Below are 13,838 nucleotides of genomic sequence, written 5' to 3'. Positions count from 1 at the left end.
TGAGCAGAAAATAACTTGAAACTGATTGCGAGTCACGAACTAATCTAGTTAAAATTTAAATTACAGCATTTGTAGTATCAACATCACGAAACCTATGCCAACCCTTCGTTTTAAGTAATCTCATTTGTATTCCAGAACAACATTGCAACATCCCAAAACTGTTCTTCCAAGAAAATATTTCTCCAAAATCCACGTTCGCGTATCAAAAACTGCATAACACGATGAACACATTAGGTATGCATATCCATTCGAGATTCTTCGAAGGAATCTCGAGGTGTTTCTGGCAGGTCTCGATTCGAAAACATAACAACCACGAGATCGGATAGCAACAACAGAATCGTAAACATAGGGAGCAAACCATTCAGAACAATCGCAGTCGTTGCGGTGTGAGTCCGGAGCTCTCTAAACACCATTAAGGCTAACGATCCTTGGAGACTGCAGCAGGTCACCAGGCCGTAGACTTGTAAAAACTTGGAGGCGTAGTATCCTCTCATACCGCAGATCACGAAAGTCCCGATCATGACGTATGTCGTGATTAGGGCGGCTGGAGCAACGAGGGCATGGGACACGGTGAATGTGTAGGTAGCTCTTTCATTAATGAGATCTCCAGTATTGATAACCAAGGCTAGGAACCGCAGCTTCAGAGAGCAGCGTTGGGAGCTCATGAAACTGTCGACACTGGATGATGAGGCACACTTCATCGGTACTAAGTCTGGTTGCTGTCTAAATTAAGAAATTATCAATTGAGCATGTTAGTAAAGTGTCCAAAATGTTATCACTGTTTTTTGACAATTGGATCTGACATCAGCATAGATTATATTGGAGACTAAGAAGAAATAAAACCTCTTCTAATTCAAGTGATAATGCGACCTACCTACTACTGCATTAAACTACTTTATATACTTACATTTGGGGTAGGGTTATTATGCCTACTTATCTACCTTTTAAATCTACATGTTTACGTATATAACTTAAGCCATAATTAAGAGATATTTTCTTAAAGTATGCAAAATATTCGCCAACAGGAATGTGACGGAAGTAATGAAGAAAAAGTTTTTGAGGAGAATTCGATCAATACTATTTATGGATGCGTTAATAACGAGAGTATATTAACGAATACTTAAGCAAATAATATTCATGGCGAAATGCTTTAACTGCCGTATAAGGAATTATAATAATACTATGTCATATTTTTGTGCCTTTTTCTTCAGAGGTGTCTCTAATATATAAAGATAATGAATTAACTGGTCAAGTGAAGAACAATTCAAGCTGAAGTTGCGGTCTAGAATTTGTGTAAGTGAATTGATAAAAAATATGTAAAATACATTTTTATATACTGAATTTCTTGTTTGTATGTCTTGTCTCTTGTTTATCGTTCCGTTTGGGTTTTTGTTAATCAGCAGGCTGGAATTTTAAGCATAACACTTTCTACAACTATAAAACCGGCTGAACTGATTTTGATACAATTTGAATGGCACACGTGGTGACATTTAAAAACATAAGTATTTAGATTTTTCAAATCTAAGTATTAATTATATTTATCATATTTCAGTTCAATTATCATGATTTTTTACGTAACCCTCAATATATCCTACTCTCATTTAACCACTTAATTCATTATTTAATGAACACTACCTTAATATATTAACATTTAATTTAATTATTTAACTACCCACTAAGTTATTCTTCCTTATATCTCTCACATAGTTTCCTGGCTATGTATCTTCCGCTAATAGGACGGATAATGGTTGGTCCCTAAACTTGTAAACACGCGTGCGGTGTGCCTAAATGTATGTTGTAACATACATTTCAAATGGTAGCAAGTGAATTATTGAAATATCCGAAAATGAACCTTATTGCTTAACGTTAGAATTCAATTTCAAAGTGTTGTTGTTATTGTGTTAATTGTACAGGTAAGAATGAAATAGACATCAATTGAGTGTCATTGTTTTTCGGTAACGTGTTAAACGGTAAAGTGCGAGTTGAACGCTGATGGTTCCGTACAAATAGATTAAAGATAAATAAGTTGGTTAAGTGACCATGACCCTCCTTATTTATCATCGGCGAAGTGGCATAAGAAATACATAATCTGCGAAAATCTAAACTCTTAAGGTAAGATACAGCCTGGTAATAGACGGATAGACGGAGATTCCCAGACAGGGATTCACGCACAGATAGCAAAACCTTACTAATGGGTTCCGTTTTACCAAAAAATCCTATAAGCGAAATATAGAACAATTTGTCACTTTGTTAATTCCACGAACAGAGTGGCCAGCAAAGAGCTATTTGCAGCTTTACTTGCCAGCAGTGAAAAACATTACGTGCAAATAAGAAACAAATTAAACGTTCAAATCCTTTGTGTTCGCTGTCAAAGGATTCAAATTTCGAACACCGGTGTCGTCGTCAAATCTCCTGTACCTCTACCATGAGTTGCCATCGAAAACGTCAATGACGTTACTACAGTCGATAGCGTATAAACGCGGTTCGAATAGTTTACAATCGGACTCATACCATGAGTTTAAAAAACCTTGACGCGCTCGCTATCGAGAGCTCGATTGTTATTGTAGTATTCGTGTTGTCATACTTGTCATGTTGTCGAACGTGCCTAACTTCACGTCTAATGTAGTTGTTTCTTTCTAACGTTGCTTAAAAGACAGAGTAAGATATATATTCCCGAAAAAGCTTCAAATCTACATTAATAATTTCATGCAGGACTACGGTAAACTCGATCGAAACCTTATATGAATAACAAAACATAAAAAAATATTGATTTTGAGTCGACAACATATATCCGCAGATTTCGGATTATGGAGAATTTCGTTAAATTCCGATGGCAAAAAACAAACCGCTCAAGTCGCCATCTTTGACGTTGAAGTTTCGCAAAGTGTTTTTTTTTTAAATTATGCGGTTGATGTAGATATACGAATTCTTTTGATATCACAAATAGATAGACACTTTTCTTCTTGCTCTTTTGGGTTTTAGTAATTTTTCATTATTAAATTGAAAGCGGTGTCGTGGGTACCTAGGAATGGTTATGTGGCGCACCTTTGGGGAGTACCTATGTCTTGCGATTGATCGCGATAGTTTTGTTGAATTGTTTCATATACCGATAAACTGTGCATCTATTGAAACTAATATTATGAATGCGAAAATTTCTCTGTCTGTCTGTCTCGCTTTCACGCCAATCCTACGGAACCGATTGTATTTAATTTGAGAGATAGCCTAATGGAAACGGGGACCGAACGCTATAAACTGAAGTCCACGTGGACGGAGTCCTGGGCTACAGCTAGTGTTTGAATAATCCTAATAATTTTAAACTTCATAGAGCATAAAATATTCAGTATATTTTAATATAATGTAATATTACTTAATGAACTATTGGTTGGGGTGGAGCCCTCTGTGAACGCTGACTTATTTCCAGCGTTTCCTTAATAATGAATTTATGTGTGTATGTTTCATTGTAAAAAAGTGACAGCGTGTATTCGTAATACTCTCTTGCCGACATGATTCTCACAAGAAATACTCAAAACTAAACAATTACTATAAACCGAATACCGTTTCACACCTTGTTTAGCAAGTGAGTTACTTAACTACAATCGTAAAGGTATTTGTCGATACCATCTGTCAAATTTGTGACTCATGGTACCGTTTTCTTAGAGAAACCACCGCAAAACGTTACGCGCTCGCTACTCGCTGTCGAAGACGTTTTGAATGTTTCGATAGGTTTTATTTGTCAACTCATACTACCGATTTTAGTTTGTCAAGTGACCGCTAGGGGCGCTGTACATTTTGTCATAGATATTTTTTACGCAGACGCTAGCGAGCCCGGTCACTCAAAACTCATGGTAGAGGTACAGGTTCCCCTTTATGGCTGGCCAGTTCTCGACACGTTTATTGGTCAGTCATGTACATGGAATATAGAAAAATAGATGGAAGTGCCCCTATACTGCTGTAGTTCTAAAGGCCTAGATATGTTAACATCACTTTAGATTACGCATCGAGCAGAAACCCTGTATGCAGACCCTAGTAGGTATGTATGATTTCTGTACGACATCGCACTTTGTCATCTATTAAATTTTAAGATATAAATAATCTCGCCGTTAAAGGAAGGTTTTTGTAGCATGTCGTTTTTGAATGTTCATAACATTCAAAAACGACATGCTACAAAAACCTTCCTACACAAGCGTATAAAGAAAAAAGTTACAAAATAACCGTGGCCAACGTAACCAACGTGGCATTTCCTTGCATTTTTCTGGTCTGTGGCCACATTTTCGTTCGTTCTATATTTAAATCGTCCGACGAATTCTAAATTTAACTGCAGGACATTATTGTGTATTGTGATTTATTATCTTTTGCCGCGTAGGATGATGAAATGGCAAATATGGCTTCGTTTGAATGATCATAAATGAGAAACGAGGTAATTGTGGGGAAAATTGTGAACGCGTGATTCATGTTTTTAAAAAATGGAAACTCTCAGTAATGGACGGATACCTGCTGTAATAATAATATAATTGTTTATAAATAAATGCCGACAAAATCACATACATTGTTCTGAACCCAAAGTAAGTTGCTAAAGAAATTGTGTTATGGAATTCAGATACAACAAAGGTACCACAAACAATCAGACCCGAGACAATGTAGAAATGTGAATTTTTACATTGACTCGACCGGGGATCGATCCCGGGACCTCAGAGCTAGCGACACCTTGAAACCGGCGCGTACGCCACTCGACCACGGAGGTCGTCAAAAGTTTATGTAACTGTCTCCTTGTCAATTGAGATTAGTTGATGAGAATTTAACGGTAGGGTAAATTGTAAGGGACTTACACTTGTTACTTGTTGATAAGGAATGTCATTGCTTTGCATTTGAGCGATTTGATTAGCGTTGTCACTCGTTATGCGTGTAGTATAACGAGTGACAACGCTTATACGCATAGTACGTGTTTTGTCTCGAAATGCGGTAAGTTTTAAGTTCTTGTGATTATTACTTCTAAGGAAAAACAATCCAAAAGTAAAGATTGGACGAGAAAAAACGAATTGTCCTAAATTAAATAATTTTTACTTTTTATGTTTTCTGTTAATTTTTATTTAATAAAAATAACACGGGCTCATGTGTTCATTTTTAACGAATTCTGCTAACAGTTAGTAAGCTCGTAATCGTAAAACCTTATAATGTTTGCGTCTGCCTTTTGTCTCGTTTGAGGGACAAACACGTACTTAATCGTGATTATTTTTTGAATGTTTTATTTAACTTCTGTTTTATATAGGTAGGCACAGAAGTGAGATAACAGAAATACACAATCTCATTTCAACTTTCTGCCTACAACGGTTCATGTGAGCTTGTTAACAGCGGAGCTTTAGTAAAAAATAAAGAAATAATTAATATCATTTTCATCATTGGCCTAGCCTTTTCCCAACTATGTTGGGGTCGGCTACCAGTCCAACCGGTTTCAGCTAAGTACCAGTGTTTTACAAGGAGCGACTGCCTATCTGACCTCCTCAACCCAGTTACCTGGGCAACACGATACCCCTTGGTTAGACTGGCTGTCAGACTTTTTCAAGCTCCTGACTACCTGTAACGACTGTCAAAGATGTAGGAATAACAGCCAGGACCCACAATTTAACGTGCCTTCCGAAACACGGAGGAACTCTTTATGACAAAGATGGTCACCCATCTACGGACCAACCGCGTCAAGCATAGCTTAACCTGTCATCGAATCACTTATGCGGTTTATAGCTTAGCCACGCGCTCCTCTGTTCTTTAACAATTGAATTATAGATATTAATTAACGATAATTATTGTTGAAAAAATTATTTGCCATGCCTTATTGACCTATATAAAATCAACGGATCTTAATGAAAAAGTTGCATATTTGGTATTTAAAAAGTAATAAGACACCTAGAACATTTATGTTACAGGTACATAAACTAAGGAAGTAACCTTTCTGTCCTTCAACTTTCGGAAATACGAAAACTGTATCTTCCCCCCAAAAGTGGTTCCCGACGGCCGATTATCGTGCCTGCTTCGGCCTAATAAACTGTCTGCAGCTTTGGATATAACAGAGCCAGCCAGTCTCGTTTTGGTTATCGCTTCCGTACACATACTATAAAAACACTCAATAGTTGTCAATTGCTTAAAAACATTTTTGCTAACTGGTTTTATCCAGATTGCCCGACTAGTTACAAACCTAACAAGAGTCCTTAACCACGAAATGTAAAAACAACATTAAAATTATTCTGTTCGGACTGGAAGACTTCAACTTAATATCCAGAAAATACGCCTTACAAATATTATAATAATAATACTCAATTTTAAGTCATAATGTTTTGCGATTTGATCTAGTAGAGACTTCCCCTGAAACATTTCTTGGAATCCTTTCTCTACGAAGCAACTTAGATCCGCTTGGACGAGTTTGCTCACAAAGTACACAGTAATATATATTCAGACTTACTGAAAACAGCAATAAGCTGTGCTAACATACAAACTCTATATGCACGATACATGCAACTATATTTTCCAATAAGTTACCCCGAGATCGTTTGATATTATAAAGAAGCATTATAAATAAACTAGCTTTTCGCCCGCAGCTTCGGGGTCGGTTATATCGCGTTTCCAAGGGAACTCTTCAAAAGTCGAGGATAGAAACTATCCTATGTTCTTTCTCAAGGTCAACTCTATCTCTGTACCAAATTTCATTAAAATCAGTTCAGTGGTTTAGACGTGAAAGTGTAACAGACAGACAGACAGACAGAGTTACTTTCGCATTTATAATATTAGTAGGGATACCTATACATATAGATGCTGATGTTGTTGGAGACTAATAGAAGTTTCCGGTTGATGTTGCCTCCGTGCATGAAAGGATAATTGAAATTGATAAATACTTATCGAAGACTGGATCGTAAACACTGTGCGACATTCTTGGCGCAAAACGCAAAAATGCAGTTTATATGGCAGTATAAAATTAAAACCGTTATAGCTGAAAATCGAGATAAATTTGTTGACAATTATCTTAAAAACTAACTAGTTAAATGAATTTAACAAATACATTAAAATAAAACGATCATTTCGACAAGGTCGCCAATATTCAACAGTCTGTGCAGATATACCAATACAATTTACCTTTAGATTCGCATTGTATACTCAGCTTACTCAACGCTAGTTAATTATCTAAATGCAAGCACGTTCGAGATTATCCCTCGCCACAGAACACTGAATTCGCAACTATTTACTACACTAGCCACTCGCCCCGGTTTTGCACAAGTATCGCAGCATCACATAGAATATTTTGCCGAAAGGCGTGACATCGAAATTGATTTTCTGCATAGCAGAATACAGATTTCTCCGAGAAAGTAGCCTATTCCGTATAAAATATTGTTTTTTTATTTGGCTGATGTTTATGATTAAATTGATGTAAATGATTATCATTTGCTAAAAAGATGAAGTAAAACATATGAGGGAACCAGCTCTCCTTTTTTTGGTATTACCGGGGATCCTCACGGACACCTCGTCGGAGGGAACAGGTAGTGTCAGACTCTTACTGACTAAACGTAACCGCTAGTTGACGTCAGCCGTATTTAATGAGCTCACCTGAGAAATTTCAAGTTTGTCAAGAAGCCAACTCAAAAGATCACGACAGAAATCCGTACCAGGTCTTACATCGACGGTACATATAGAAAAAGACAATACAAAACATAATTCATCTTCAACAACTTCGAAACTTTCCACTTCAATTGCTTTGTCTAGTAGTGAATACAGAACAAAAATCCATTCAGTGGCTGTTTAATTTATCGCGTTCAGACAGACGCAGATAGACATTTTTGAAGTCCCTTACTTCATATAATTAATTAAAAATATATAACAAACTGTATAGGTAACAGGATGTCACGAATGATGTTCGAAATATGTAGTTTGTCGATTTTTTAACTGCCTAGCTACCACTATTCAAGGGCCTCAGCCTGGTGATAGACAGTCAGACAGCAGAGCATTAGAAATCGGGTTCCGTTATAGCTCCTTGGGCACGATACACTTAAAAAGAAAATACATTAAAGAGAACCCCTTGCTTTTATTTTTTGTCAATTCATTTAAGACCATAAAATACTCAAAAGCACATTACGAAGCCAACACAACACATAAACGTATATTTCCAACTCCTAATTAGTTTTAGTAATGACTAACCTCTATTACATTAAAAATGTATTTAACGTACATTTTCCTTAATTGGAATCATTAAATACAGATTTACGGAGGAGTACTTGAGAAATTACATCTCATCTTTGACAATAAATGCTGCGTACCATTTCAAATCGTATCTTCTAAGTCGTAAAGACTAATTTTGAATGGGGCGAATGTCCCTTGGAATTGCTTTCCTTGGTTCAGCAGCTTTTGAAGGATGGTTGGGAGTAGAAGTGTTTAGGTATAGATTGATAAGCACATTTTGTTTTGTCAGTTCAATGCCGGGATTGTAATCTGAGCCCTAACGAAAGAAGCATTCTAATTTGTATGAAGAACGATGTACCAAATTCAGATTTTCCTCATCCCAATTCATGCATTGTTTTAAGGATATTTGGTGCTTGTTTAATGTATCGACGAAATCTCAAGAGTATTAGAAATCAATGCGCAAAGAATGTAAATGTTGCTCTTTTATTAGAATTTTCGTGTTTCAAATAGCACGTAAAAATGAGTTTCCTACGCCTGATCTCTCTCCGGTGGTGTCTGAGTACTATCCCATAGGACTACGAATAATAGTAAGAATGAGAACATCGAGAAATGGAGTGAATTGGGTATTTGCTAAACAAATCTAAATAGTCCATTAGCGGATTTCTAGAAAAAAATCTTTTATGTATTTCGTACTGTGGAGCGTATGCAAAAAAAAAAAAATTCGTGTGACGTCACTTATCAGTACCATTTCAGCAACATCTGACGACATTATTGGGAACCAAGCCCATCTACTTCCATCTCTAGTATCTACGTTTTATCCTATTTATATAATAAAATAAAAATGCGTATCCATATTGTTTTGGAAATATCCCTGAAGGACTTATGAGATATTTTAGTAAAATACTAGATTCTGTGAAAAACTATTTTAACAAAATAGGAGCGAATACTTAGATGAATAATATAAGTAGGTATGAATTAAAGATAATATTAAACAGGCGCAAGGACAACTTATTTCTAACTTGACTTGAATTAAGAATTTGGGACAAAAATTCAGGACAAACTTATTTCAAGAAAAGCCATTAATCTTTGAACTACTAACATAATTCATTCACGTGAACTCTTCAAATTAATTGCGGATCAAAATTTTGGAATTTATTCCCATTTTCAATTCATAGAAAGTTGTCCAGATTAGGCGTTAGGAATTGATTAGTCTGGATTATGAGTCCTGCTATTGATTCCAATAAGTACTTCACTCTTATAGACCACGTAATCTTATTTAAATCACCGGAGGATATAAATAAATTCATTTGTTCATATAATATATTGATTTTGAGAGTTTCATACCGAAACCGACGACCTCCGTGGTCGAGTGGCGTACGCACCGGTTTCAAGGTATCGCTAGCTCTGAGGTCCTGGGTTCGATCCCCGGTCGGGTCAATGTAAAAATTGTCATTTCTACATTGTCTCGGGTCTGATTGTTTGTGGTACCTTTGTTGTATCTGAATTCCATAACACAATTTCTTTAGCAACTTACTTTGGGTTCAGAACAATGTAAGTGATGTTGTCCGCATTGTCCGCTGTTGAGATGATGGAATTGAAATCCACCCTCGATGTATTTGTCACCCGACTGATTGATTTCCTCTAAAGTTTTTGTACGATCCTCAGTATTGGGACTCGGACTTAAAACTAACCGGTTTTTATGCTATTAAGTCTAACCTTGTAAAACTCATTCTAGACTGTAAAAGTTTAATGACTAAAAACGTCATTGATGGCAAAAATAGACTAAGGCCTTTATTATCCCAAAATAAAACGACCCAAATTCATGTTTCCTTGAAACATCTTGAGAAAAATTGGATCTCAAATTCGAAAATTTGATTACGTCGATCCTCACGTTACCCGATGTGGTAAATAAACTATTTCGATTTCTTCAAAAGCCAATATCAAAGGGAAGCCAATGCCAAACAGTGCGTTATTCAGGGCTCATCCGAATGACGGAATCATCCGAAGATATTTTTACCACCCATTAGCGCAGTACAGTAAAATATCCATGTGCGTTGCCGTTTTATCAAGCTTTGCGGCTATAATACGGTTATTGGATTCCGAGCAGAGGACCGAACGGCTTTTACCAACTTTTAAATTAATTAAGTTTCGTGACGCGTTATGTCATGTAGTATAGAACAGATTTGGTTTCATACATCCACGAATATGCTTCAAGGTCACACTTTACATAAGTGCCTACAACCATACCATATACATACTTTTATTTATTTAGGTCTCTTTAATGTGTAGCCTTTTCCCAAGCTGTGTTGGGATAGGCTTCTAGGATTATCGGATTCTCATGAAAATCGTTCTTTACTTGGAATTATTGCGTAACTGATATCTATAGAATTCGTGACGGTAGAATAGTTTTACTTGGTAACACTAAGTTCCTTGGTAAGACTGGTTCCAGAGATTAAAGCGCAGAAAGTTATAATCCTGATATTGATTTGAGGATAAGATATTCGTTTTATTCATGCGATGGTTTGCTCTGAATTCCAATGAATCTTAACTTATAGCAAATAGTCGTAACATTTGTAAGTTTGTAATGTTATATGTGGTAAAGGATCTACTTAACTGAATTTTGAAATTCATTTATCAATAGAAATACACATTGTTTGTGCCAGAGTGCCAGATGTGAAGACTAAATATTGACCCGAAAATTACGCCCAATAAAGTGACTTACATACAAAACGGGTTTTGACGTTGATTCGGTTTTAGATAAAATTTTGAAGTGGGGAAGTGGTACCAAACTAAAACAAGATCGAGTAGCAGCTTAGAGTAATCAGCGTTGTTAGTTGTCGATGGATTACTGTATGAATTCAACCTAGTGTGGGCTCCGGAGAACCAACTCGATCTCAAATCGATTGAAACAGGGCAGGAATAAGCCAACTGATCAATGACAATAATTTGTGTATCCTTGTTCCAGGTATAACGTCCATCACAACATTGACAGTGATATCTTTCGAGAGGTACATGATGGTGACGAGGCCGTTGAACTCAAGGCACTTGAGCTCCAAGGGTGCCATCATGTCAATAGTGTTCATATGGACGTATTCCTTGGCGCTGACCACTCCGCCGCTGATGGGGTGGGGGCATTATGTCAACGAAGCTGCTAATATTAGGTAAGTCAAACAACCGAGAGCAGTTAACATTTTTAATCTTCTTCTTTTTTTTATTAGACTGTCTGTTATAAGTGATGTAATGATGGGAATCACTCAGATGATATTAATAGGAAATTTAACTCCTTTTCTTTGAGCCCCCTAAGTTATAATACTTCACTTTATTGAAACGGCGATAGACTGGTTTAAATCATCGTGGCTTGGTTTTGATTGACCACATCCATTTGAGATATTCAATAAGCATAAATTAAATGAATTTTATCATTGGAATAATAATGAACAAAACAATAGACGTAAAAATCCATCAAGTTGAAACAAAAAAATACTAGTAGATGCAATCGTTGCGTGTTTAAAAACATACATTTTGTAAACCATGTAAAAATTTGAAGAATCATTAATTTTTAGACGGCTATGCCTGGAGTTTTCTTCGTTCTTTAGGACAAATACACTTAGCACAGAAAATAAGAACTTTAGAACATTATTATTAACGTCAGACAAAAGTAATTAATTACGATGCCTACTCAAATTCTTTTGGCAATTTAAAGACGACTTATAAAAGAGTGAATTTTATAGTTAATACCTAATTTTAAACATCGGAGTTTTAATTATAGTAGGATATTGAAGACTGTTTTACATTAAAAGTTCTTCGATTTTCATGGTTTTAAGTCATCCATTAGCTGATGACATAAAATCAGAATCTGTCTCAAGCCTAATTACAGTAATTACCTATATCATTATAATTTATTTGATTCTTGGTGTTGCTTTAATATTCAGTTTTAGTGCTGTCAATGTCATCAGACGTCATCAGAACATTTATACGTTTGTCGATAGATGTTTTTTTCGTATAGGTATACATCGTATCAAGTATACATTTTCCACATACAGTTCGTAGGACTAGAAAACAGGCTTCAAACGATTTCAACACACAAATAATACGTGCCAGTCGATTGTTAAAGCATTTGAGGGTTAGTTTCTTTGGCATCGCAAATGTTGTTACTAACTTGATTTTTATTACGTTACTATGCTTGTGTACCTAAACCTATTTACCAATTTACTTCAACTTTAATAAATACTAAATTCCAATAAGAGTTTTTCTTAGAACTTCAAAGTTGTTGAGGCTTGAATAAATTATGGAACGCTAACCTTGTGCGACCCCACAGGTACCTCACCTTACAAATCGGCATCATTTAAGTGAAATACAATGTTAGCAATAACGTTTGTTGAAAAACGGATTGATAGACTGAGTACCAGTATGTCACTTAGTGAAGAATTTAGTCAACAACCCTAGGTATTCCAAGGACCTATATTACGCTTGAACTCAATTCTCAAACACGAAATGGATTAAAATGCCTAAATACCTCGAATTCAGACACGCACATTTATAATTTAAATTCCAACCTCATGATTATGATGAAATAAAGGTTGAAATTAGATCAAGATTTAATTGAAAAGTTTATTGCTCTGATGTCTCAGAATAATATTTGTAAGTCTAAGGTTAGTAAGTGATCCTAAAAGTCATCAGTAAAAGAGGACACAGTTGGCAAAAACTACATATACAATGTTAAAAGAAAATAAAAATGAAGGGCAGACGAGGCACCTCGACTCTTAGATAGCCAACGATTTAAGCTTGGGACAATACGTGACGCTTGTATGTGTACCAACCATTAAGAGAGTCTGTATGTGGCGTCTAAATTATCGATTAAAAGTAGCGTTACCTCGAAAAACAAAAGAAAAGTTACCATCTTCAAAAACATTTAAAATTATTCCACCTTTTTGCAAATCCAGTACACCCCGCTTGAAACGACCTTCGAATTCTTTCCTTTATACTTACATCGGGAATCGGGTTCACAGTAAATGGAATCAGATTACACACCCCACAAACATGTTTTCTTCAATTTACATAAACATTTGTAGCTTTCATATTTTTAGACATTTGTTTTTACATCCAAGCTTATAGTCAACATCTAACTTGGATTATAATATAAATGGAGACTTTTCTATTAATAATAGTAACCGGCACTATTCTCTAAAATTAAAATCGATTTTAAGCAACGTTGTGCACTATGTTCATAATCCTCTATCGCGAGACTAATTTGCCATTGATGGGTTTTTATTACTTAACACGTTATTTTGGTTCTAACAGGTCTCATAAAAATAACAGAGGTTAATATACGATTTTCCACATCGTTTTCCACTTCCTTGAATTCGAAAACATTTTCTCATTAAAGTCATTATAAAGTGAGATCTCCGAGAAAAACAAAATTTTCTGTCGGATATTGCTTTATGGCAAATTAATTTCTAGTACAATTACCATAGACCCGCTTCTTTGTAGGTACGGGAGGTCTTTTGAACAAGAGTTTTTAAAGATAATGAGATGGCTTAGAAAATTAGCAGTCTAGTTCTTTTCCCCTACTTGACAACATTAAAAAATACCGAGACATAAGCGTGCCAATTTCTTAAGATGTTTTTATAATGTATTTGTTAAAAAAAATCCTAAGCATCTGTTTTGCGTGGCTACCTATT

The 13,838-nt window shown here is 35.7% G+C and overlaps 1 protein-coding gene across 1 annotated transcript in view; it reads left to right on the top strand.

The window, feature by feature from the left end:
• LOC113503687 (pinopsin-like) overlaps window positions 1–13,838 on the top strand; it is a 112,797-nt gene that overhangs the window by 87,928 nt on the left and 11,031 nt on the right. The window contains exon 4 of the mRNA XM_026885747.1: window positions 11,123–11,318. Within this exon, the coding sequence (XP_026741548.1) occupies window positions 11,123–11,318 (196 nt within the window). The remainder of the gene's footprint in view (window positions 1–11,122; window positions 11,319–13,838) is intronic.

Source organism: Trichoplusia ni, chromosome 20, assembly GCF_003590095.1.
Source record: "Trichoplusia ni isolate ovarian cell line Hi5 chromosome 20, tn1, whole genome shotgun sequence".
Classification (NCBI taxonomy): domain Eukaryota; kingdom Metazoa; phylum Arthropoda; class Insecta; order Lepidoptera; family Noctuidae; genus Trichoplusia; species Trichoplusia ni.
Note: the sequence above shows the minus strand (reverse complement) of the source record. Positions and strands in the feature narration are given on the sequence as shown.